The sequence below is a fragment of the Lepisma saccharinum genome, chromosome 16, assembly GCF_977018435.1.
Source record: "Lepisma saccharinum chromosome 16, izLepSacc3.1, whole genome shotgun sequence".
NCBI lineage: Eukaryota > Metazoa > Arthropoda > Insecta > Zygentoma > Lepismatidae > Lepisma > Lepisma saccharinum.
Genome location: NC_139244.1, coordinates 35380666 through 35408306, shown reverse-complemented (window position 1 = coordinate 35408306; position 27641 = coordinate 35380666). Strand labels below are relative to the sequence as shown.

The 27641-nt window shown below is 36.7% G+C and overlaps 1 protein-coding gene across 1 annotated transcript; it reads left to right on the top strand.

Annotated features, from left to right (window-relative positions):
• On the top strand, positions 1-27641 carry LOC146000390 (myrosinase 1-like). Its single transcript, XM_083137973.1, has 11 exons — positions 1-151; positions 1580-1713; positions 3162-3296; positions 7629-7751; positions 8447-8630; positions 10132-10226; positions 17167-17314; positions 23104-23252; positions 25676-25810; positions 26027-26133; positions 27429-27641. Exons 1-11 carry the CDS (start codon positions 4-6, stop codon positions 27565-27567), a joined length of 1497 nt encoding a protein of 498 aa, XP_082994099.1. The 5' UTR covers positions 1-3; the 3' UTR covers positions 27568-27641.

The window sequence follows — 27641 nt, the reverse complement described above, 5'->3', positions numbered from 1 at the left end:
AATATGTTGGTGAATGTGTTTGGGCTGTTCTTCCTAGCACAGCTCATTGTGTGCCAGGATGACGAGTTCTACTACGACACGTTCCCAGAAGGTTTCATGTTTGGAGCCGCCACAGCTTCTTATCAAATAGAGGGAGCTTGGGATGAAGATGGTAAGTTATTTGCATTTGAATCTTTCACTATTAATTTACACTGTATCATTTGCAGAGCTTCTAGAGGTAAAAGAAAAAAAAGATGGGTGATATTGCTTTGCAGCAACTGTTGATTATCAGTTTTACTTTAATTCATCACACCACAGAAACAAAACACTAAGAACATCAACATGATCTTCCATAATCTAAGTATATAGAAGTGGGCTTAAGATCAGACATAATTTTCCATGTGGAAAATAAACATATGAGTAGGTTAGGCTGGCCAGGTTTTGTTTTCTTATGAGTTTTTCTTTCTGTGACGTGATGCATCTGAGGGCAGATATTCTGTTCCATGTTGGTGTTTAATAGAAGCACAGCCTAGACATAAATGCGAAAATATTAGAAGAATTTTTAGTGTTCGAAACATTGGAAAAATTTGGTTTTTCATCCTGTTGACCAATTTCACTTAAATGGAATACCAAGCAAATTGTTCCTCATATTTAGCTGCTATTAAATTTTCAACTCAAAAATGTTAAGTTTACGGCATTTAACATGGTCATAAAGATCTTCCTCCTCATAGTGAATGGTTTGTATCATAAGTGGATAAGTGGTACTCTAACAATCAATCCTATGAACGTTGTTCTCTAAGACGAAAAAATGCAGTTTACAGAATTATCAAGGAAATTTTGAATGGCACATACACTCAAAGAAACTTAGTGATAAATGGAAATCTGACCTGAGCCTCTGGCCTCTGGTCAGAAGCACATGTTTGAGTCCTGGTCAAGCTTGTGCTTTTCACTAAGTTTCTAAAACAGTACATCTTCTGTGTGTGTCGAAATATGTGTACTTTGAAAATTCAGACCACCCTGGCTGGGGAAGGTGGTGTAAGATTACAACTTCAACTTTACTTTTAAGTAGAATTCATTGATCTCTGGAGAACATCATACTTATATTGTCTTCAATCATAATTGTAGCAGTCAGTCTTCGTGGTGGAGTAGTTAGCACAGCATTTTACGATGTAAGAGGTCCTGGGGTTCGAATCCCAGTTTGGGCATGGGTGTTCTTTGTGAGTGTCCCTTCATCAATGTCATCATATCATCACTCATCCTCATCTTTGCGATTAGCCAAAAGTGGTGGAAAAGTGAAGTAAATTAAACAAAATCAATCAACCAATCATAATTGGAGCTAAGTATATGAACAGTAAAATATGTTTTTAAATATTTTTGTAGAATCTTATGCTACTACTCAGTGCCCAAGTTGAAAATTGTTAGATGGAAGGGTGTTTGCTTGAACCTTGGGGCTAGCTGGGGGGATGTGACTCTATGGTACAACATAGGAACAATGGAAAAGCTGGGAGATACTATCTGAATACTGCTAACACTAGAATATAATTCAAGGTATCTTTTAGGAATTTGATGAACTGAATTATTGCAATGAACTCGATTTCAGGCAAAGGGGAGAATATCTGGGATCGAATGCTGCACATGTATCCGAACAAGACAGACGATGGCTTAAATGGAGATATTGCTGCAGACTCCTATCACCTCTATGAAGAGGATGTTGCCCTTCTGAAGGAAATGGGAGTTAGTATCACTCTCAGGATTCATGTATTTTTACAACAAAATATAAAAATATAAGTGGAAGAATTTAATAATAATCTTAATAATTTAAACTAACTCCAGACTGTAAGTTGTGTCAAATGATAAAAGAGCCAGTCATGTACAGATACATTTATTGCATTTATTTTGAACATTTATTATTTCATAAAATACATTATCTTTGAAAATATTTTTATTTATGTAATGACATACAAGATTACTTCATTGGTTCAGACAGTCAGGGAGTTGACAATTAATCTGACCTGGGTATATGGTCTATCCCAATGGGCACTTGAAACTTTTTGTACAGAGGTGGCCCATTCCCTCTTTATGTAATTGTAAGATGCTGATAACCATTGACAGAGGCGGCGATTGGATTCCAAAACTGCAGAACCAAGGCACCAGAACTGGAGGACAAAGACAGTTTAGTTTCCCTTGATACATAATTTTTAGCATAGTGCGGTAGCAAAAGCGGTAAAAAATGAAGAAGCATCCCCCCCCCCCCGACCCTCCTAATCGCTGCCACTGGCCATTGATCACTTAATTTTGAGACCTTTAGGACACATATCAGTTTCAGGTTATTCATGAACCATGTTTTTCAGCCTTTTGGTGTTCAACGTAAGGAAACTTATATTACCCTAACTACAGACATTGAAGCAGAGCACACTATAATCACCTTTATAGTTACAATGGAACTGGATAGACAGAAAGTTGATCTTGACAAAAGTACTTGACAATTACAGAACAAACTTGATGTTTAAGCCTAGAAAGCTAACGTGTAGGAAAAGTTTTGTTAAAGCTAACATATCAAAAAATTTATGAGGTGGTTTAAAAAACTATGAAAACCAATAGGTTTTTAAAAAATTGAATTTTAATGAACATGACTTGTTAGAATACTTTGACGAATATTTTGGTTGCAAAAAACTGTTTTAAAGTTCATCAGTGCAGTGCACATAGCATTTTCTCCGATGCTCCCCACAGATCAGTTTGTTGCAGGGGCAGCAGTACATTGGCGTCATCCTCCTCTTTGTCGATGGACAAATTCCGCAGACTGTGCGTGGTTGGTTTTGTGGATTCATTTTCGGGTCTTATAAATAATTTGAACTTTAATTCAATCAAAACATAACCCTTACTAAAAACTTCACAAACTATACACAATAATTAAAAAATTAAAAGTTTCCAAAAAAGGTTTCCAGCAAAAATCCAGGCGGATAAGCTAACGTGTTGTAAAACATACGAGCGCGTTCTGAAAACAACTATACAGTGGGTGGTTGACAACTGAGTCTGCCAAAATTGGGGATAAAAATTAGTGTTTATTACTTTGTCATAATTTGATGTTGGCATGATGATAGATATTTTGTATGAATATAAAATATATGAATTTTCAGAATTCTTTTGTAAACCATTCTGAAAATAAACTGTGCTATTTCCAGGTCCATTTCTACAGATTCTCACTTTCTTGGGCGAGAATTCTGCCAACAGGTGACACTGATGTCATCAACCAAGCTGGCATTGATTACTACAACAATCTTATCAACCTCTTGTTGGAGAATGATATTATTCCATTTGTGAGTTCCATTTTTGAATTTTTGTTAGTGAGAAGTATTGCAAGCAGGGATGAAGATTTTTGTTGTTATTATTATTGTTCAGCCAAGACAGAATTGCTGTTGTTGTGGAATAATTAAAACATTTATTTATCTTAAGTTCCTATAACTTACATTCTTCTTTGGCAAACAAGTCAAGTAATGGCAAAAATCAAGAGGTAATACATGAATCAGGGTTGGTTTTCAGGATAAGATTAAGTATTAAGTCACTGGAATTACAGTGTTTTTCAAAAACTTCCCTAACAATTACAATTTTATGCTGACTGTACCAGATCACACAATCTGTGATACAATGAAATTCAGAAATTTCTCACGACATCTGAAAAACTTTTAAAGTTTCAGTGTTTCTAAGCATTATTTTGGTATTTTTAATGGAGTCAAATGTAGGACTTGTTGATTACAAGTCCTTAATGTTAATAGCTGCCATAATAAGCCCTCAAAGAATAACACAGTAAGAGAATATAAATGTACATAGATGAAAACAAAGGAGAACTATTTGAGATCAAATATTTCCATTGTTTGTGACAGTTTCACCAGACAAAGTAAATTCTAAAACTTCTTGCCTCAGATCTGCCCATTCACAAACATTTTGGAAATCTGTTGGCTTGTAATTTAGGGGAGGAGTTACAGTTATGCACCAATTGTGCATTTATTTCAATATTGTCCGAATGGGCACTGCTACTAAATAAGAAACCTGGGTGTATCCAAGAGTATGAATTTCTCTCTATGTTGCAAGTGGAAGCATTTTTTTATGTTGCTTAATAAGCTGGACACGATGTTTGAAAAATATGATGAATAAGAATTTTCGGAATCCCATGTATTCTTTATGGGGAATCAACTTCAACATTAAGTTACAGCTAATCAAATGGAAGTTTCGACTTTTCAGCTGGTGAAATGCATCTTCAAACTGCCCTCTTCCCATTGATATGTTTTTCTATTCCATTCTAAGTTTGATATTCCCAAGAGAAGAAATCAAATAATACTCCCTTAAGCCCAATGGATTTCTCCTTGCCTCCTATGGCTATCCTGGCAGTGTTGCCAAACCTGATGTGCATAAAAGAGCTAAATTTCACCTTAAATGGAGTTAAAACTGACTTTCAAGGAGCTAGATTTACGAAGGCTGGATAAAGTGCTTCCTAGGGTAATGTTAGCTGTCAAAGGGGTGGGGGGCACTGCTATTACCGTTAACTCTAAATTGATGACAATTTATTCTTAGTCTTCACCATCTAGATCCGGTGGCATCACCCATCTGAATAATCCACCAATGGTCGTATGAAATCAAAAAATTAAGGATTCCCTGATAACAATATTATGTCAATTTCACATCAACACTGCGCTATAAGAAAACTAGCTGGAGATATAAGAGGGGGTGGGGCAACGCAGCCAATATAATAATATCACGTGATGTGTAAAATGTACAATCATGGCAAAAGTTGGCCTATGTGGGGCAGAACCAGTGATGACATCATAGTGGGGTATGGGGGCAGGCACCCCAGTTCACAGCCAAACAAGTGCATGAAAGAGCCAGATCTGGGTCTAAGAGAGATAAGTTGGCAACACTCCAACAGGGGGAAGAGCTTGGGAAGAGCCCTGTGGAAACTGTTCCACATGACCTTAAGGGGACTTGGGTTCAACTTCCAGTGGAAGTATGTGCTTCAGATTTCACTTTATTATAAAGGCCCAATCGCGATAAGCTTTAAAAGGAAGGTGACAAAATAACTGCTGTAAAGAGAACAGGTGTTGGCTTGTACATTTTCAGTCTTACTGAAAATGCAATCCATTGCCATCTTCAGGTCTAAAATTGAAAAATATATTGATATAACCTCCCTGACATGTGTAGTTACAATGTGCGAATAAATGTGAAAATTTGTAAAAAAAAAAAAAAAAAATCTGGTAATATTACGAACATACGTGTGTTTCTTCCTTCACAGAATGCCATAATGCTTTCACTGCAATTCTTGCAACTATTTCTTCACTACTCTTAACTTCATGAAATAAATGAATGAGTAATAGTGAGTATGGTGGTCCAATTTTTTTTTTTCAAGTTTAATTTTGTTCCTTTGCCATGAACATATTTTACTGCAAAATATCTGTCCAATTGAATAAAATTTAGAGGTCACTCAAGCAACATGAAGTTTTGCCATAAGGATCCATGGGATACATGGGACATTTACAGCATTCAATAATTATTGACGAAATTGTACTATTTGTACTATGAGATGAAATTTTATCACAATGATACAATTATTTATTTCACAATTGTAATTTATTACAAAAATAAATTAAGATAATTTAAATACTCAGTAGGTGTTCATTTCAAAATCAACTTCTTTAAAATCAGGAGATAATCTTACTAAGGAAGTTGGCAAATTTTTAAAATAGCCTTTCAAGTGTCTGAAACATGATTTACATGGTCACCGACGACCTGAATTAGGACCTGCATTTCACTTTCTTTCCTTGTTATTGAATCATTAAAGTTGGATATAATAGCCACTGAACGTTCAACAGTATCGTTGACAACCTTCAGTGTCTGAAGGATTGCTTTGACATTTTAGAATTTGCACGAGTCACTCCAGCTCTTGGGTTCATTTGAATCATTTTGGAACCTGAAATCAAAATCAGTTGGAAGCAAACCTACGGTGCAAAGGGAGGCTGAATTTATCAAATTGAATTAACGTTTTATATCTAAGCTTCGGATTGATTGATTGAGTTGCTGTTTTAAGTCCAGTTTGTGCACAGTACGGCTAATTGGGACTGGACCTACAGTTTAAAGTAGGATCCGAAGCACTCCACCAGGTATGGAATCCGGGACTCCTTGATTACTAAGTGATGACGCTACCACTGCACCATCGGGAAAGCCACTCTAAGCTTGGGAAGGCTGTCAGTTTGATGCATATTGAACTCCAGTTTTCATCACAAGCCTTAAGACGGGTTGTAATTTCTTGCTTTTTCTTGGAAGTACTTCTCTCTAACTAGTTGAGCTCCCAACATACTGCAAGTGGGCCTCAAACTTGTTCCTTGCAGATTAAGAAACTGTTCTATACTCATCAGTCAACCTGAATATAAGTAAGTCATTGATCGAGGCATCTTGTAGATAATATCTGTATCTACCTCATCTCAGCTTTTGTGCATGTGGCACGTTAAGTCATTCATCTTCCAGCACCTTACAATTATATTGACTACGTTTTGGCCAAAACTCCTAAACAAAATTGAAAAAAAAATAACAGAATTCAGACACTTCTCATCATTCATGTCTTAAAAGCTGGTATATCTAAAATCATGTCCACAATGTCTTGCAGCACTTCTCAAAAGAGCAGCAAGCAGCTGCATGGTTTCTCCTTGTTTGTACCTCTCCTGTTCCAGATGTGGTAGATTTACAACACCTAGTATTTTGTAAACTTGATAAGCTGAAACAGGTAGGTACTGGAAGTCTATCCACAGTTACTTTCAGATTCGTATGATTTGTTCGAACTTTCGTCAACTTACTATCCCAGTGCAAGACTAAGAGAAGTTTTTTTGGTGTTACAAAATTCCTCACAAACTCGTTTTGTCAATTTCTTGATGGACAGCTCGCTTGTTCTTCACTGTGGAACCTAATAGTGTTCTGCTGTCAATATTCTGTCTATTAGCTGTGGCAATAACAGCTGCCGTGGGCATCATGAACATTCTGTCTGAATGCTTGATACAATGTAAGGTTGGAAAAAGTTCAAGACAACACTTCACTCACCCCCTTTTACTTGTACAAGTAAATAACACAAATTTGAAAGAATGAACTGGATGATAGATGAAGTTCATTAAAAATGTTTACTTCTATCTCAGTACACAGGAACCTCTACCTTTCTCATTCATAATCAGTCAGCTTCCTTTGCTCTCCCGGAAGCTTTGCTCAAACTGATAAAATGACGTCAATACTGCTGTTGCAGGACTTTCTATCCAGTGTTGGTTTGCTTCAGACACTTGTTTCATCTTAGTAGACTAAATAAATTTATTTGAACACTAAGAAATAATACAAAATAACCTATTTGTTTTAAGTTTTATAACAACATCATATCATATTAACACATGATATAGACAGCATGGAACATTTTTAAGGGCTTTGAGCGACCCCTAAATATTTTTCTATTTCCACAAAGTTTTGCACAGAGCATGTAGAGACCTAATGGAACAAAATTAGCAACTATGCGTTGAAATCGGAGATTTTGTTTTCTTTTGACATATTATGATGGGCTTATGCTGGAGTTCTTCTCATAATAGTTATTATTTTGTTTGACATTACATTATATTTACTGTGTTTAGGTTACTCTTTTCCACTGGGATCTACCACAACAGCTACAGGATATTGGAGGATTGCCAAATCCAGTTTTAGTGGACTACTATGCAGAATATGCAAGAGTTGCTTTCAGAGAGTTTGGGGATAGAGTGAGTGAAAAATTTCATTTACCAGATACTGGTTGGTTATTCAATAATTTGAAATAATTAACTTTGGTATTAGACAAGTGATTAATTATGGTTTTATGAATCAAGTTTACTTTATTATCCCACTTCTTCAGACATAACTTGATTATTTATAGATACATCATATATTTTTGCTCGTAACTGTAAAGTCAATTCTTTATTGACAATTTTGAATATGTGCTATGTGGTTGCATATATTGAGTATAAAATAATGTATTTTGAAGGCATAAAACAGAAAAAGCTTTATTAAGAAAAGTGTTTGCATGGTGAGAAGATTTTGATACTCGAAATGAAACCAAGACTTGCTTGTGGAGACCGAGATCATAATGAAGATGATGTTTATAAATTGAGATGAGACTGAGAACAACTAGAGACCAAACCAAGACTGCCAAATCTCACCTCATGTGAAGACCATCCCTAGCTAAATGTATAAAGCATACTGAGGGAGGATTTTTACCCATTTTTGGATTGTTATTCGAACTTGTGTGAGACTCGGCACATATTACTAGTGATAGGAAGAAACATAGGGCAGAGAGAACCTTTTTTGGAGTAACTTATACCACTCTGATCATTCACATTGCTTGAAACACGAGACAAAATTTATAATTATGCTAACACTAATATATATTTATTTACTTCTCATAATATTCTCCCTGTAGGTGAAACACTGGATAACATTCAATGAACCATGGTCTATGTGTGTCGTGGGCCATGACCAAGGACAACTTGCACCAGGAATTAATACACATGGCATTGGTGGATATTTGTGTGCACACACAACCCTCCTTTCTCATGCTAAGGCCTACCATATTTATGATGAAGAGTTCCGAGCTTCACAGCAAGGTAAAATTATAATAATTCCAAATGTTATAAAAAAAATCTATTAACATTAACACGTATAAAAATTAAAAGAACTAAAGAATATATCAGAATTCAAAATAGGGAGATGTAACATGATTGATTTTTGGTTTAAGTTACTTTATATTTCTGCCACTTTTGGTTAATCGCAAAGATGATGAGTGGCCATATGATTTATTTGATGAAGGGACACTCATAAAGGACACCCATGCCCAGGCCAGGTTCGAACCTGCGAGCACTGAAAACTTTGGAACCATGAATGTATGAATGTATTCATTCATGTTACATACATACAGAATTCAACACTTTCATCATAGTTTGCACACTTGTTCTCCAATTGCATACCAGATTGCTCAACTGAAAGGGATGGTTGCTCAACTACTGATTCCACTGTTTTGGATCAAGATTTATTTTCAAATCATGAATCACACAAAGGAATTTAACCACCTGCAGGTGTCGTTAAATCCATCCCAGGCCTTTCAGATAACTATGTGTGCAAGTATACATATGTAATTTCTCCTTTCTACCCTTCTATCTTAATCATTCTGTTCATGATGTATGGGGAGTCTATGACGTAAAACAAGGCAGAACCATTGAAATGACTACAACCACAACCAGGATTCGAACGTAGGACACCTCACTTTATTGTGTGCTATGATAACCACTCCAGGATAAAAGCTTGCAAGAGAAAAAAAAAGAGGGCATTCATTTGCTCGCATTCAGTGTGAACACAAACATCGCATTGTAGTTTGCTCTTCCATGTTTGAGACCACAGTGTGATAGTATCACAAGGACAGGTGACAATACCTTCATAAATGTAATTTCTTCAGAGAAACATTAGTCCCATTTCAGATGCAACTTAGCTAATTTCTGCTAATCTGATATGACAAGAATGGTCTGTACTGCCAGACCATGGTAACAAGACTCCAATATTAGGCATGTGAATAACAACCGTGTAGCACTCCTTGCCACAAAGTCTTCCCTACTCTTCACTTGCATTGTGCATAATATCCTATCCTCACGTCACCTACTCAGGGTAACAAATATGACCTCCCTTTTCGCTACAGTTGGCTGCAGAAAAAAAAATCCATCTACAATATTGACTTTACAACAATATTTATAGGGCCTCCCCGATGGTGTAGTCGTAACATCGCTGCCTTGTAATCGAGGGGTCCTGGTGGAAACACAAGGGATTTGGATCCCACTTTAAACTGTAGGTCCAGTCCTGATTAGCCTTCCTGTGCATAAAGTGTACTTAAAACCAAAATTCAAACAATATTTTTAGTTGACATATTTAATATTATTTTATTTAAACAACTTCGTACATGTAATAACAGCAGATAACATACACGGCACCTAATAGCTACCTCTAATTAAATCACAATATTATTTAAAATCTACCTTTAGGGTTATCACGATGTAGAATATGCTCACTTCAAAGAGAATACATTTTTCTCGTATAAATTCAATATTGTACTCATTTCAGGTCAAGTTGGAATAACAATGAATACTGGATGGTTTGAACCAAAAACAAATTCCACAGAGGACCTTCAGGCAGCTGACAATGCTATTCAATTTCAGGTACTGGCTTATTTAACTGCTGACCTATAACTTCACAACAATCTATGTTGCACAAATATTTTTAACAGTAATACCCTGGATTTTAAATGCATTTACATATTTATTTCAGTGTATATCTTGTAGACATTTATTTTAGTGTATGATTTGCATTTTTTGTTTTTTTAAGTCAATAGTTTATGAAACTAGGTTTGGAAATGAAAATAAGTACTCTCATGAGACAAATTGAAATTTAATATTTTGTGATTTAGCTTCATCTTCAGTGAAGTAGGGCATCTTTGAACCTACATAGACAGTAGCGTACGCACGATTTCATCAAGGAGGAAGGGGGGGGGGTTATTTCTAAAACTGTTAACTGTTAAGTCAAATTCATATTACCAGTGTTTTATTATAATTTTCTTAATACTACGATTACTACTAATGCTGCTGCTGGTACTACTAACATCACTACTACTACTACTACTTCTACTATTACTATGAAGTAGTAGAGATCTACATAAATATACTTATGAAAGCAAGAGAACAAAATTATTTTCTAGTCATTTGATTTTTAACAGATTCCAGGAACATGTCAACTTTATTATAAAATAATTGTGTAGTCAACGGTTATTTGTATGTGATACGTAAAACATTTAAAGTGTGAAGAAAATCCATGAGAACAAGCAAATATAAAAAAAAGTAAAAAAAAAAGTAAGGTAAAGTGCTCCCCTGTGCTTAGCACCATGCCATGAAGGCGTATACGGGGTGTGGGGGTAATGCCCCACACTTTCTTGATCCGGTCATGAGTGGGGGTGATGTGATCAGCATCACGCCCCTGACTGCCTTTACCCCCCAGGGTTTCACCCAGGTACCCATGTTTTCGACGCTGGGTGGGTGCTGGGGCCGCTTCCAACGTTAGAAAAGTTCCCGGATACAAGCAAATATATTAAAACAAATTTAAATCATCAAAGTATGGAACTCACCCAGCAGGATGATGAAGAGGCACGATGTATATACATGTAGGTCAATTTCACTGAGTCTATTTTTGCGTTGAAAAGTAAGTTTTAACCAATAAATAAATCAAATAATATGTACATATTTCTCACTACACATTGGAAAGCACAGCACAATGTCCAAATGATGACTTTTTTTCATTAGTTCATTCAACACATCTTCTGCAGTTGGAGTGTGCTTCTTATGTACAACCTTGGTGACAATGAAGTTCGACCAGAAAGGAATACGTGATTAAATGCACAGAGGCATAGGCGGTGGAATGGGTGACCTGCAGAAGTGACGCATGTGTGTAAGAGGAGGCGTGTGAGCATGTAAGAATCGTGATCCCAGCATGTTGCACCCAAGGTCACGTAAAGAACGAAAACGGGGAACTATACGCGTGACATTGAACTTCGACCAGGCACCAGACCCATACCGAAAATTCCAGATAGTGGCGCATTCCACGGAAGCATGACGTCACGGACACGATAAGGGAGTTCACCGTATATAAGCGCGTGCTGTGCACCGAGGAACCGCAGTGCATCATCACCATGGCCAGGGGCAAACCTATCGACAACACCGTGAGGAGAAGAGTGGTGGAGTTGCAACGGGATGGACTCAGTGAACGGGAAATAGGGCGCCAACTGAACTTACCCAAGTCAACCGTCCACTGCATCATCAAACACCACCAAAATACGGTTACTACAGAGCCAGGTAAGTGCCCCCGGTCGAAAACGCCTGCTGAGCGTGCGTGACCTACGAATATTTAGGCGCTATATCCAGACCAACAATCATGTTTCTGTGGCCGAATTACGACTGTGGACTCGAGAACGCTTTCACATTGAAGTGTCAACCAGAACCATTCGCCGTTACCTACAGCGATGCGGTTACCGAGTGTACAAGGCGAAACGTAAACCCTTCCTTTCCATGTTGAACAAAGGCAATCGACTACGGTGGGCACGAATGTACCGGGGATGGACATTTCGGCAGTGGAACAGGGTTTTGTGGACGGACGAATCCATTTTCAATGTTGTGTACCGGAAAATACGGAAAACAGTCATTTGTCGGAAGGAGGAACAGAATGAAGCAAAATGTTATGCACGTCGGGTACAGAAACCTGCGTCAGTGATGGTACGGGGATGTATGACGGCATCTGGGGTTGGCCCACTACACGTCTGTGAGGGCATTGTGAATGCACACGCCTATACACGCATACTGGAGCGGCATCTACCCACAGTGCGAAGGCACCTGTTCCACAGGCGGCGTCTCATCTTTCAACACGACAATGCCAGGCCTCATACAGCGCGGCTGACAAGAGAATGGTTGACTCGCCATCACGTGCGAACTCTGCCATGGCCACCATCGAGTCCCGACCTCTCGCCCATTGAGAATGTGTGGCGTGTTCTTAAGCGACGTGTGCAACAGAGGGGACCCACGACAGTGGCTGCTCTTATCGCCTGCCTGCAGGAGGAATGGCACCGCATCGATGTGGAATACCTTGAACGACTCGTCCGCAGCATGCCCCGACGCATTGCCACAGTTATTCGCCGACGGGGCGGCGTCACACCATGGTAAACAGGATCCCCTCTAACAGTGGTCGAACTTCAATGTCACGTGTAGATGGACGAAAATGTTTTATTTTGTGTGGACACCATACATTGCTGCGTTGCAGCGGAAATTTATGTTTTCCTTTGTTCCATGTAGCCTGCTGAATAAAATATGTTCAGCATATGCATGTGTTCTCCTTCTTTCACAACGCACTCCTATATTTGTGACTGGTCGAACTTCATTGTCACTAAGGTTGTATGTTCAGGAGTGCCAATCCATTTAATTGTGTATTTCCTGCAGAATTGCGCAAATATGTTTTTAAGCGGCGCAATGTTGAGACAGATCGTTCGTTTGTGCATGTGGACATGGGCAGCACAGCTAATATTTCTAGCAATGCAAATATATTTGGCATTATGTTTGGATTGCAAATGACTAATCTATCTATAGCAGTTTTTGGTTGGTCTACCTTCTCATAATGTCCAATTTTTCTGTACCATAATTTTAATTCAGTGTTCAGGTCTTCTTGGCAATCACTTCTTACGTCGCTGGCATAGAACTCCTTGAGCAAAGTGAAAGCAGCAACTTGAGATGGCAGAGGGACTGGGTTGCTAGGTAAAAGACACTGAAAACTCTTTAAAATGTCTTGATGTTTCAAGAAACGAGAATCCAATTGGGACATAAAGGTATCCAGAAATGGGATAAAAGTAGAGACGAGAAAGTAAATTTCTGGCATCGCAGATGGAAAGTCCAAGTTTTTCTGTTGTGCTCCCATGACGGGGATTTGAATGGAGGACCCCAACCTATCTAAGACTTTGGAAGCACAAGCGAAGTTTTTTAGAAATTCTTCATTCACATTTTCGCGCAAGGATTTCATTTCATTGTTAATATCTTCAGCGAGGTTTCCGGCTTCCAATAGATCAATGGTCGAATTCTGCAGGAATTTACACAAAGGTAGACTTAAAGAAAACAGCTTTTGAATACAAAACAGAGATATCCCAAATTGACAATCACTCAGAGCACATAAGAGTGAATTTGCCTGTGTCGACGAGTCTTTGTCCTACCATTCTGATATGGTTTGAACTGTTGCAATAATAGAGTCATACAATTCCACCACCGCGACCACTGAGTCATACCTTTCCAACCAACGTGTTGCACAAAGTTTAATTTATTTTTCACGCCGTGAAGTTGTAGTTTCCAATTCATTTATCGCCGATTTTAAAACATGTTGTCTTTTAGGTGTCTTAAGAAATTCGTACAGTCTCAATATTGTGCCCGTGCAGTTTCTAATAGCAGCAACTTCACAAGCACTGGATACAGCTAAGTTGAGACTGTGAGTATAGCAGTGAACATACAAGGCAGATGGAATTATTTCCTTTACATGTGCCTGGACTCCATTCAGTTGTCCTGACATTGACGCAGCTCCGTCATATCCTTGTCCACAAATTTTATTTAAGTCTATATTTAATGAACGCAACTTGTCCAACATAGCCTTTGCTATTCCCTTTCCGGTCACATCATACAATGATATGAATTGTAAAAAGTTTTCTCTCACAACGAATTGTTTTGTGTCAACATAACGAACACACAGTGATAATTGTTCTACGCCTGCTATATCTGACGTCTCATCGGCAAGGATAGAGAAGAGGAATTAAGTTCGTTAACAAGATCTCGAACAATCAGGTCGTTGCATGCTTCGTTCTGTATCCTAGGACTTATATATTGAGCATTTCTGGCACTACTAGTCAATGTACTTTTTAATGCGGAATCAGTCTTACTTCGAAAGTGAAGAAGTGCCCTGAAGTTGCCGTCATTCTCTTCTGGTTCTTGATCAACTTGTATTCGCCCCTAATCCCTGTGGCCTCGCAGTGCGAGACACTGTTTGCCGCAGAACAGAACAGTTTCAATTACAGGTACAAATTTTCTTCCTGTTTTCTAGTTATTTATGCATAGCTGCAGTATCTACGTATTAGAACATCGATAGACTGTTTCTTGGCACACGAGATATCAACCAAAGTACTTGCAACCTCCAAACTTTCTTTGTGATAGAGACACTTTTCATCTTCTGAAAACTGCTTGACGGCATCCTTCCAATTTTCAAACTTCACACTACACAGTTTACCTAAGGGCTGCTTACCTGATCCAGCACCATCACTTGGAGCATAGAGGGCGCAAAATTTACAAAAACTTCCTCCCTTAAATTCGGAATATGCAAGCCACTTCCAGCGATAAAGCCACTTAAACTGAAATTGCAAATTTCGCTTTCATTTTGGTGGAAACACAACTCCTGGATCTGGTTCCCATATATTGTTCAAAACATCCAACTTTTTTCATTTGACAAGTATCTTCCTAAGTAAAAGTCCAACGTCATAAGCATGTGGTTCATTAGAACGTGGAGATGTAGATCATTCCTGAACAAAAGCAACACGTTTATCATTTCCAGGCGATTCATGAAGCACTTCAACATTATTTAGAGATATAGAAGTAGGTTCAGCATCACTTGATAGTTCACATGATGATGTGAAATCATTACTGGGAAGAATGTTCACAATAACGTCACCAGCACTTTCCGATGGCGTGGAATTTTCACAATTCTCGCGAGAGTCACTAGGCAATGTTTTGCAAAAAGATTGCAAAATTGAACTTTGCGATTGCTTAGACATATCGTCGGATCCCAAATGATACGACACTGTAAAGGTTTATGTTCAAATGAGAAACGTGCCAATACCGTTCTCAAAATATACTATGCACGTGCACGGTAATTCACATCTGGATTGTCTGTTCTTACCAACAAAAGTTCCAGGGCCGCAGATAAGGAAGACAAACATAATTGCTGTGAAAAGAAATATTCCGCCAAAACAAAGTTGAATTTCTCGTAACGGACAACTGTGTGTTCATTCTTGTGAAGCCACCAGTCAAAGGTCGCTGACAAGGAACAGCGATGCATTTGTGAATCCAGCTTTTCTTGATTTCCTGTCATATATTATTGCTCGACAGAGGACAGGCACCATAAAATGATCATTTGTCTACTCTTGAAACCGAGGAACAACAAATGTGAGGGTGTGCCACTCCGCGCTCTTGGAATTTACGATGTTGCTAAATTGAGAAAAGATGAAAATAAGGTCTTGAAAGTCCGCTGGGTTCTTTTCAAGCCTCCGTGTCTACAACTGCAGCAGGGGTTCTCTGACGGCAAGATGAAACTGTGTTCCGAGTGTCTGATACCCCATTAATGCAAAGAATGAAAGAAAGGTTTGTTGACATGTGTTTGCAAACTGCTTCGGAGCGATTGAAACTGGATAAAAATAATTAGAGATAATATTATCTCTAGCCACTATTATCAAAAAAATAATTCAAATTAATATTGAAAATCCAATAATTTCTAATATTGTTCCTGTATTTCCAATATCGATGGACTTTGGTGCAAAGCACGCAACGCTCTTGTTTAGAAAGAAAGTAATGCGTATGGGTGCGGATTTGTACTGTAGGCACTAAAACCTCGTAAAACAAGTAACCAAATGGACAACACAATGAAAAAAAGTTGCACTTTTCTATTCTTTTGGCTGATCATGATGATGAATGATGGGTAGATGAAATTAGAAGAAAGTTCCCCAAGATTTAAAAAAAAAGCAACTTAAATTTAAGGTTACCTATTACTGTGAAGAGGGATCACGTGTATAGTAGTGGTTAGAACTCTAGCTTTGATGCAAGCAGTCCCAGTCTTGGCAAGACCTCCCAAAATTTCTGTTTTGACCCAGCATCGTGAGGACAATTGATCAGTTACTTGCAAAAAGATTAACGCTTATTGTCGCTCGAATTCAGAAAATCAAACGTGTCGCGGTAAACAATGGGAAGGCAGAATGTATTTTTGTCGGCTTAGCCGTAATCTCCATTAGCTGCTAGTACTACGAACCAAGTATGTTCCTTACTTTCTTACTGGTCATTATTGCAGCTGATACAAAAACAACTTTCTCTTGAAAATCACATTGCCCCTCATATTTTATTTTAAAGAATTTGTCTTTGTTTTCAAGACATTCTTCACTCTTAAAGATGCTCGTGTTTGGAATGCAGTACTTTTCTCCAAACTGCATGGCAATAATTATTCAAATATTTATTGTTATTATTATTGCCACAGATCTTTGACTGTGATAAATTCCATTTCTTTAGAAAAAATGGTATTTCAAAAGCTCAAAGGGGGCTTAAACCCAGTAACCCCCTCTTGCATAAGCCACTGTACATAGATGCAGAATAGGCTGCAAAATATTGTTTTCACATTGCATTGGTAACATATCCTTGATGGTTTGCATTAACTTATTTTTAAAGATTTATTGTAAATAAAAGGATTCAATTTATTTCAACTTAATTGTAATCACACATATCGTACATTCATAATTATTTGTCTCTGTACCAATATTTGTATATTTTGCAGTTTGGCTGGTATGCACATCCAATCTATTCAGAAGAAGGTGATTATCCCTCAGTAATGAGAGAGCTCATAGACCAATATAGTGCAGAAGAGGGAAGGAATCGATCAAGGCTTCCAACATTCACTCCTGAACAAATCGAATCCATTAAAGGTAAACAGGAACTTAGATTATTGCAAAAGATAGTTATTGTGTAAAATACAAATAAATATTTGTTACTTCTATGTGATGACAAAAATCAAATTTGAAAAATAATATCTGATGAACAATTGTATATGAGCATGCTCCAGCAATCTCTGATGATGATGATGAAGCATAATTTTCATAGAAATTAGTTTCATTTGTGTTGCTGGTATGAATGCTGGCACCACCATAGCAAACCTGTGAAGAGCACTGGAACTTTTTCATCCAGAAAAAGCAGAAATTGAGAGCAATTAGAAATCTTAATTAATGTTGCCACTCGTTAACACTGTGACCACTCTAGGACTATGACAAAATTCAAGCATAATTCATGGTTTTCAAGGTTAACTTTAAAAACTTTCAAGGCTACAAGCAGATGTTTTCTCTATTTCAACCTTATGCATTACCGCCTCTCACCATCCATACACACAACTATGTTAACAATATAAACGGTCTGTGAGATTCCAATGTATCCAAAAATTCTAATTTAATTAAATTAAATAGTATGTATATTTAATACATTTGATTTAAGGTGTGGAGATTACATTTGCCATTTCACATACTCAGACTCGAAATACATCTACAAACTCAAGTCACAAATGTTACTATATACATGTGTGTATATATAGTGTGTATATTCTAATCTACGAAAAATTGTTAATTGTACAAGAAATTCGAACTCAAATTTAACTAATCAACTTCAAGATATATTATTTTGCAATAATCTTCTGTCTGTCAGATAGATTGTTCTGCAAAGGACACTAACAAAGTAAACGGATTGAAAGAATTTTGTTTTTATTTTCAACACAGCTTTCTTTTCCTTTCTCGATTAATATAAAAGCTAAACTGTGAAAACTTGCCTAAGGACATTCATAAATATGTATAAATTCAGTGGGATTTAGATTAATAATAATAATAATATCTATCTATCTCTCTTCCACAATCCTACCTAGTGGTGTGGAGTTCTTCAACCGGTAATGGGGTGATGTGTGGTCAGCACGTCCAACCCTCAGCCATTATAGGAGAGTGCTGAGACCAGGTACGCTACTCACTAGTAGCTCCCCAATTTCCTCATGATGGTGGGTTGCCACTGGTCCTATGCACAGGCCAAAAACCCAGAGACTGAACCCAGATGGACTCAAACCCATGCCGTCCCACAGTCAAACTGCAAAGCACAGCACCTTAGACCGCACGGCCAAGGAGGAGGACTTTGGATTAATAAAAGTTGCCATTTTTCATGTTGCCACGTCCCGGAGAGGGTGACACCAGTCCGGCTTAGGCCAGGGTAAAACATGAGATTCTCAGGGCAACTAAAACTGATTGATAACTTATTTTAGAAGGAGAAAGAGAAAACAAAGGAAACATTTGTTTAACCTACTATGGACAGTACAATGCACCGTATATTCTTAATTTTCATATTACATTAAATTTATATACAGGATTATATTTAAAGCTGTCTCTTTGTTTCTTGGTCACATATATCCCTATTAAACATATTTCATCTACTGGAAGGCTTCTTCTTCTTCTTTATGGATACGTGATGGGTTTCTTTTTCTATTTGGCTAACAAGCTTCTTCTTCCATCATTGATTTGTTAATGGACTTCTTCTTCTATCGTTGATTGGTTAATAGACTTCTTTTTTATCAATTAATCGGCTGATTTGTCTATTGGTTAATATGCTTCTTCTTCTCTCAATTGGTTAATAACTTCATCTTCTATCAATTAGTTAATAGACTTCTTCTTCTATCAATTGCTTAATAGGCTTCTTCTTCTATCAATTAGTTAATAGACTTCTTCTTCTATCAATTAGTTAATAGACTTCTTCTTCCACTAGTCGGTATTCTTCTTCTTCTACTAATCAATATACTTATTCTTCTATTCATTAATAGACTTCTTCTTCTCCTAATCAATATACTTATTCTTCTATAAACATATTCTTCTTTTATAACACTTCTTCTTCTGTTTGTCAATAGGCTTCTTCTTCCATTAATTAATAGAATTCTTCTTATACTTCTTCAATATACTTATTCTCGCATTGATTACTATACTACTTCTTTTACTAGTCGATAATCTTCTTCTTCTGCTAATCAATATACTTATTCTTCTATTCGTTAGTAGACTTCTTCTATAAACTTCTTCTTCTCTTATTTAATATATTTTTTCTTCTATTTGTTAATAAACTTCTTCTTCTACTAATCAATATACTTATTCTTCTATTCGTTAGTAGATTTCTTCTTTTACTTATTCTTCTTATAAACTTAATCTTCTCTTATTTAATATACTTCTTCTTCTATTTGTTAATAGACTTCTTCTTCTACTAATCAATATACTTTTTCTATTCGTTAGTAGACTTCTTCTTCTACTAATCAATATATGTATTCTTCTATAAATTTCTTCTTTTAATATACTTCTTCTTCTTCTATCGATGAAATCATATGCCTTTCATATATTTATTCTTCTAGTAAATATGCCTCTTATTTACAAAGCACCTACATCCAAATTCCTTCATTTATTTAACATTGGATTGATTCCCCTATCTTCCCTGCTATATTTCTCTTCTTTTTTGGGCTTTGCCAAAGATACAACAATAATTCAAATCAATATTTTTCTGCATGATAGCTTAATATCAGCAGAGGAAAGGGGTTAATCGAGGGGCTCCATCTGTCCCGTGCTCGACCTCGATCCGGGTCAGCAATATATGCTGCACATGTCAATCATTTCTTTATCTCACCTTTATCCATCTCCATTGTTTATCTCAGTTCATAAATTTATGTAAGCAAAATTCATTTCAGTTCTCCCAAACACTTTCATTCAATTTGCGTGCGCATTGTTACTATAATCTGTGATCCTAATATTTATTCCACCTGCTGCCATCTATGATTCCTTATTTCAATCATTGGTATATATGGTTTACATGTGCGGGTACGTAACAATGTCTACGGAGAAAAATTCACACAGAATTCCCAGAGCCAATAATTCCTGGAATTCCCAGTGAGTAGCCACTCTGATTAAGAACTCAGCAATTTTTCAGCTTTTTCTCCAAAATTATAGAATTGTAATCTGAAAAGTTACCTCTGAAGTGTTGAAGTTATTAATAATTATAACTAAAATACAAAAAATGCTCTATCAAATTAATGTTAAAGGTAAATTAACTTTAGGCTATTTTCTCCAGCACTCCCAAGTGGACATTCCTAGGTGGGGAGATGCTTAGTCGAGTTTTGGGGATGGGTGCTTGCTTGGTTCAACATGGAAACAATTAAGCAGGTGGTGGTATGCCTAGACAAAGTATCATAGCTGTGGGGGATGGTGTACGCAAATTTTCTTAATCAGTGGATGCCATCCCCCCCTCCCACTTTGAGCTCTATTTTTTCCAAGAAATCATAACATACAACATGTAGTGTTGCAGTCAGGGCCATATCAAGGTTTGTGGAGGCCCCTAGGCAAAATGTTTAATGGGGATCCCCATTTTTTTTTTATTATTTGTTACTAGGAGCTTTATTAGCTCAATATGTTAACCACCAATTTTCAGCAGTTGAAATGGTAGACCTGATTTTAGAATCAGTAGTCATTCACAATCGAACATATCGCAAATAGATTTGCACGGAGAATAGCGCAGCAAAATAAAGTTACAGGACGGAAATTGTAGCACTATAGCAGCAGTAAAATTCTGCGTTTAAAAGTCTACAGTATATTATGAACAGTGAACACCGTAACTACAATATATGGTAAATACTAAGGGGGTTCAGACGGAAACAGAGAACTGAGCAGTAGACTGTACTTATGTACATAATTTTTTATAAATGATATTATTTACAATTAAGAGTAAATATGTCACTACATATGCACGGTCCATCTACTGGACAATTACTGACAGGTTCATTGTGGAAATTGTAGTAACTACACTTTCTTCAAGAAAATTCCCAAAGTCTTATAGTATACACACTTTTCTTGCCTTTTTCGCTGAAAATTCATCTACTATATCATTGAAGTCCAATTCACGAAGAAGTTGTTCAATGTTTAATAAACAAAGATTGGATAAGCGATCCTGTCCCATGGCAGCATGAAGTCTGTTTTTCATTAATTTCATTTTTGAAAAAGATCTTTCTTCGCTGCAGTTTGTTCCCATTAAGACTAAATAAATTCTAAATAAAATTTCGACATTGAAAAATATACTGCGGAACGGGTTCTTACATACAATAGTATACATAGACAGTTCCATTGGGATGTCTTCCTGATGTTTGACATTGCTACTGCTTACTAGGTGTGTAAACTGTATCAGCTCATTCTCTAGCGAGGGTTCCAGATCCATCTCGTAGATGGTCGCGAGCTGCAAATGTAATTTGTGATGGAGTTGCCACTACAAGTTCATTTAGAATACTGAACCTCTTTGCGACCGTTTCATAGGGAGAAATCCTGTCTGCAAGTGATGAGGTGATTTGATCAATCACTGGAAGAAAACTTTCCAGTGTGAAATGTTCACTAGGCGAGAGGTGGAGGTTCATTTTGATAGTCAAAAGGATTCAGTTGCACGTTTCTCACCCTCTAACGTGAGTGTTCCTTATTGTACTCTTCTGTGTCACTTCTTCTTCTGGCTATCTCCTTATATTCAGAAACGAGTTCCTTTTTGATTCTACGAACTTCTTTAAAGATCTCAAAATGTCAATGACAGACTGAAGAACTCACCTTGGATCCTGGAGTGTTTTGCTAGTAGCATCAAATACTAATGTCATTCCAGAAGATGGCTAACAATGCTATTTCCAGGGATGACATCTGCCGTGAGAGCTCATTTGCTTCACTTCTTACAATACCCTTCTCTTCTTTGTCATTGCCTATTTCGACAAGAGCTTCCTTAAATTTTTCGTAAACTTGGACTATGGCTTTTGTGGCATCTGCTCTCTATATGCCCACAGAGTCTCACTTAAACTCTTGGGAACATAGTATTTCCCTTCTGCTTGTCTTAACTTATCCAATGTTTGATAATGGTGAGGTGATGCTGTGAAGAACACATAAAGCCATTGTACAAAATCGAAGAAATGAACAGCTGCAGAGGAAACAAACAATCAACTCATTCCGCCGTCCGTTAGCTTATGTTCGCATGGTTCACAAAAGTGCTGCTTAAAGTTAGGTGTCCCGTAGTTCACTTATGCACCAAGAGAGAGCGCTAATATCTCCACAATTTTTTTTCCCTAGAAAAACTCACGGTTCTAAAACAATGTTATTAACGAAAGAAAGTTATGTACTTCGTAGGATTATTTATTATCTTAATCATATCTGAGAATTGATTGTTTGAATAAGTGTGCCTTATTTCCACACCACATCCAAATCAATCCATGGTATAAAGTATACTGAGCTTCAGATATCTACAAACAGATCGACTGAGAACTGTTCAACAATTGGATCCAGAAGAGTGTAGACATACGACAATATTGAAGTTTTTTTTTTATTTTTAAAATACAACTTCTTATGCAATTTTTCACAAGCATAGCCAGCTGGTTAAAATATTTTTTTGGTAGAGGCCCTTCACAGCTTCCTTTTGGTGAGGGCCCTGGGGCAATTGCTCCAGTTGCCCATAGGTTAATCTGGCCCTGGTTGCAGCACAAAGCGAATCAAGTCAATCATCAAAAAATGCTACCAAGTTATTGTCCATACCAATTAAGCCTTGATTATCTAATGATAACCACTGATATGTTTGGGTGAAATATAATTTATGCATAGTTTGTGTAATGTAATAAAAACAAACATATTCGATGTTTTTGTGATAGGAACCTATGACTTCCTTGGTCTCAACCATTACTCAACAAACTATGCTGAAGCAGGAATATCAGGACCAAATCCATCTTGGGAAAGGGATCAGACGAACATCCAGAGTTTTGATGATTCTTGGCCAGAATCTGCATCTTCCTGGCTTAGGGTGAGCATCTTACATCTTCCACACTCTCTAATTAAGCATTACAAAACGTGAATCTGAATTATTCAGAGTAGTAAGTGTCCAGATGCATGGTAGCACTTAGAAAAATCTGCTCATAATGGCCACAGTGCATTAAACGATGACCAAACACTAAGTACTGCTATCTAATGAGTTATGTCTGGAACAGCTGCAGTAAATGAGTTAAGCATTTGGCTCAGTAGAGGAATGACTGTTTTGTTTCAAAGATTTGGCCTTAGAAAAACTATATTCAGAAGCTTCTTGTAAGGTGTTTCATTAGTGTCACGTAGGTTAAAATAACTTCGGTAAATGACATGCGATTATTGTTTGGCTGTAATTTATTTATGCATTTATTAATTTTTTCCTGGAGTACACACAGGAATTGATATCTTAAAATGGTCAAAATTGCAGTTTCAAAACTATTCACAGCTTTTCAAAACTTCAATTAAATAAAATAATATAAATTAGCTTTATCGAAACTTCAATTAAATATCTAAATATATTTCAGCACATGAGCATAATATCTCTGTCTTTAATTGAAATTGGGTTCTCTTATGTTCAAATAATGTAAGTTTTGTTCACAGAAGAAAACCCTAAAATAACATACAATTTTCACCTAAATATTATATTACAGGAAGCATTGCACAGTATTTTTGCCAGTATCTATTGTCATCACCAAGAGCTTAAATATAGAAAACATTGTGGAACTCTTCCAACATTTTGACTGATGATAAAATTTGTGTTTTTGCCTCAAATGATATTTTGTCATGGCTAAAGTATAATTAGTTGAAAGTTTGCAGTAATTTGCCCTTACATATAAACTATTCTTGGCGTACAAAGTATGTGTCTGCATCATTACTGCCTGTGGAGCTAAAGAATATATTGTTCTTATCTTATTTTTTAATCAGTACTACCCCCGCACCAACTTTGTCTTATTAAACTCCATCACACCAATGGCATATTATCTCCATGTTACCATTGATAAACCAACTTATCTCATATATTTTTATATGTTTAGCTTTAATATATGGGTAATTGTTCATTATTGTTATGCAAACTATCAAAATTTCTAAATTATTTAAATAACTTAAAGACTGGTATATGTATAGCACTGATCATTCTCCATCGCACCCTTCTGATGACTGTACACGGGGAAGGTGAAGAAGCCGAAGTGATTGGCTATTTAAAGAAAATGCAGCCTGCAGGGTCAGTTCCACTGCAATTAGTGTTAGCAGGAGAAAACTACTTCTTTCTCCCTGCTTTCTACAGTATGCTTGTCATCGGCAGTGTTGCTACAGAAAGGTAAATTTTCTTTGGTGCAGGAAAATCTAGATCCAATTTTAGGTTCAGATTTTTATAAAACATAGAAATTGCCAGAAAATTTTAATTTGTTGGTATTCTGTTTTTGTTTGGCTTGCATGCCTGCATTGGTGTTTTATTCTATTAGATCTAATTAATCTACATAGTTATAGTACTAGTAGAAAAATTGCCGCCCTCTATGGCAGAGTGGGAGTCCCGGGTTCGGATCGCAGCCTGGGCATGGATGTTTGCAAGTGCCCATTCATCAATTTCATCATATCATCACTTATTCCCATCTTCGCAACATGGGTGGAGTTTGAGCTTTTGCTTTGGGGGGGGGGGGCAGACTCTGGGAGAAGCATATGATGTACCTAAGGGTTATTAAATATCCCTAGTTTATAAGGGGTTCGGAGACTTTCCCCCGGAAAAGAAAAAAACAAAACAAAGAAAAACGACTTAAAAACACTGAGTTTTAGGCCTTTTAGATTTGAAAATGTTAAATTTCCTCGCTTAAGTAAACAAATATTAATTAGTATATTGGTTGTCAGTTTTAAAAGAAGAAAAACAGTATACGATTATTGCATTTTGCATTTCATTATTTTTTTATTGATACAATACTCGTATTACTTTAAAAAAGTTACGGTACAATAGTAAGCTTCAGAAATTTTAGAAAAATCAAATTAAAAGTTCCTTTGATGCCTCAGCAGTAACTGTTGACTCAACAAAAAGTCATTTTACGTTTTTCTTTCTTCAAACTGTACACATCAATCAAATCGCCTAAGACCTGTTATTGCGGTGCAATTACCGCACATTTCATCATGCCAAATGTCAAGATTTGCGGTATGGCTTCATAACAAAAATGTAGTAATTGAACTTAATCATGTGTTATTTTTTTATACTTCTTTAAGTTTGGGGGGGCAGGCCCCCCTGCCCCCTCCAGAACTATGCCCCTATGCTTCACAAATTAGCCAAAAGTGGCACAAAAGTGAAGTAAAATTAAGCAAATCAATCAATCAAACTAGTAGATATATTGTTTTCGTGACAACCAAATACAACTCTAGCAGCATTATTTTGAAGAAAGAATTCTATAAATACATATTCTGTTTCAGGTTGTTCCTTGGGGATTCCGTAAGATCCTGAACTGGATCAAGACAGAGTACAACAACCCACCTGTTTTCGTGACCGAGAGTGGCTTTTCTGACACGGGAGAACTCAATGATACTGGAAGAGTTGACTATTATAGAGTAAGTTCTTTAGTTCTTATCTAAATTGAAGTAAATAAATTGCAACTATGCGAATAGTTGAGATAGGAATTTTTCAAGGAATATTAAATAGAACATAGACACTTCGTAATCAAAATTGCCAATGTGATTACTTTGATGAAAAAGCAATGACATGATGATCATGTGCTGATTTTCCATCAATAAACATGCTATGAATATTGCAACTTGTCTTTACAGTTATATATCAATGAGATGTTGAAGGCTGTCAAGTTGGATGACTGCAATGTACAAGGCTACACAGCATGGAGTGCCATCGACAATTTCGAATGGTTGAGAGGATACACGTAAGTTTTTCTTTCACCACCAAGTCAAAATTCAAAATACATACCTCCACAGACGTAATTAATACAATGTCAGTTTCATTCTAGGAACAAATGTTTGAAAAAATAAACAAAAATGTTACATGAGTCGAATGAAAACCTTAAAAGTCCAACAAAAATTATGTATATATATATATATATACATAATATATATATGTATATAGCTCTAATTTACATGAGGTATCAAGACAATCTCATGGCTGCAACACTGATCAAGTGAGCTTCAAAATGCCATTTTTGTCATTTTAAAGATGGCGCCTCCTTGACGCACGGTTCTACCCTAAGGTCACAAGGTCACGTGCACCTCCATTCATTATTTATCTAAAAAGAACTACAATTACAACAATGTATACTTATTTGCAAAGCTTGTATTTGCTGTGCTAGAAGTAGTCTTCATCGGAGCTAAGACAGCTTTGGACGAAACTTGGCAACAGAGTAATGGTCACATTCTGGCTGTGGACTTCCTGCCTCACTGATTTAACATAATTCCTACATTCTGAGCTGTGATGGAGGTCGAGGGGATTATGGGTGTTTTCATTGTGAATGGTCACAATATCGCTGAGACCCAGGGCCCAACTTTGGGCATTGTTTTTCGGTTTCCCACTAGATGATGGCTGGGTTCATTTACTGTACCTTACCAAACACAAGGAAGGGAGGGAACTTGGGAAGGAGGTGGTAAATCTGTTGTCTAGGTTTGATTGTGCTTTGAAAAGTATTTTTATAAATTGGTGTGATTTAGTGAATTCTTTACTGAAGTGTTACCATGTGCATGAAAATGAATCAGGTGAGATATTGCAAAGTCAAATTTTTAATCACTAAGACCGATTGTTGGCCAAAGAATTAGGCCCACCAAGACCACAGCTAAGCACAAGTAGTCATAAGTGTTATGGGATATACTAATTTATGAAAAATAGTTAATTGTACAAGAATTTCAAACTAAAATTTAGCTAATCAACTTCTAGATATCTTAACTTGCAATAATCATACATCTGTCAGATAGATTGTTCTGCAAAAGACACTAACAAAGTAAACAGATTGAGAGAATTCTGTTTTATTTTTCTTCCTAGATAAAAATAAAAGCTAAACTGTGAAAATGTGCCACACGGCATTTACAAATATTATAAATTCAGTGGGATTTCGTTTAATAAAAGTTTCATTTTTCACGTCTACGGAGAAAAATTCACACAGAATTTCTGGTGAGTAACCACCCTGTAAAATTATAATGAGTCAATGTTTAAAAAAATGCTTCAATTTTCCAGGCAAAGGTTTGGGCTGTATTTCGTGGACTACACTGATCCTGCCAGGCCACGAACTGCTAAAGAATCATCTCGCCTGTACAAACAAATCATTGCTGACAATGGATTTCCACAACCAACCAATATAGATTATGAAGATTAAATATTATGTTTTAAGTAACTGGAAATGTTTGCTTTTTAATGTACAGAGAAGTCAACTGTAACGAATTTTAATGA

Coding starts and splice junctions, on each gene's coding strand:
- LOC146000390 (XM_083137973.1), top strand. CDS start 4: ATGTTGGTGAATGTGTTTGGGCTGTTCTTCCTAGCACAGCTCATTGTG. Junction 8,631..10,131: donor GTTCCGAGCTTCACAGCAAG/GTAAAATTATAA, acceptor TACTCATTTCAG/GTCAAGTTGGAATAACAATG. Junction 17,315..23,103: donor ACAAATCGAATCCATTAAAG/GTAAACAGGAAC, acceptor TTTTTGTGATAG/GAACCTATGACTTCCTTGGT.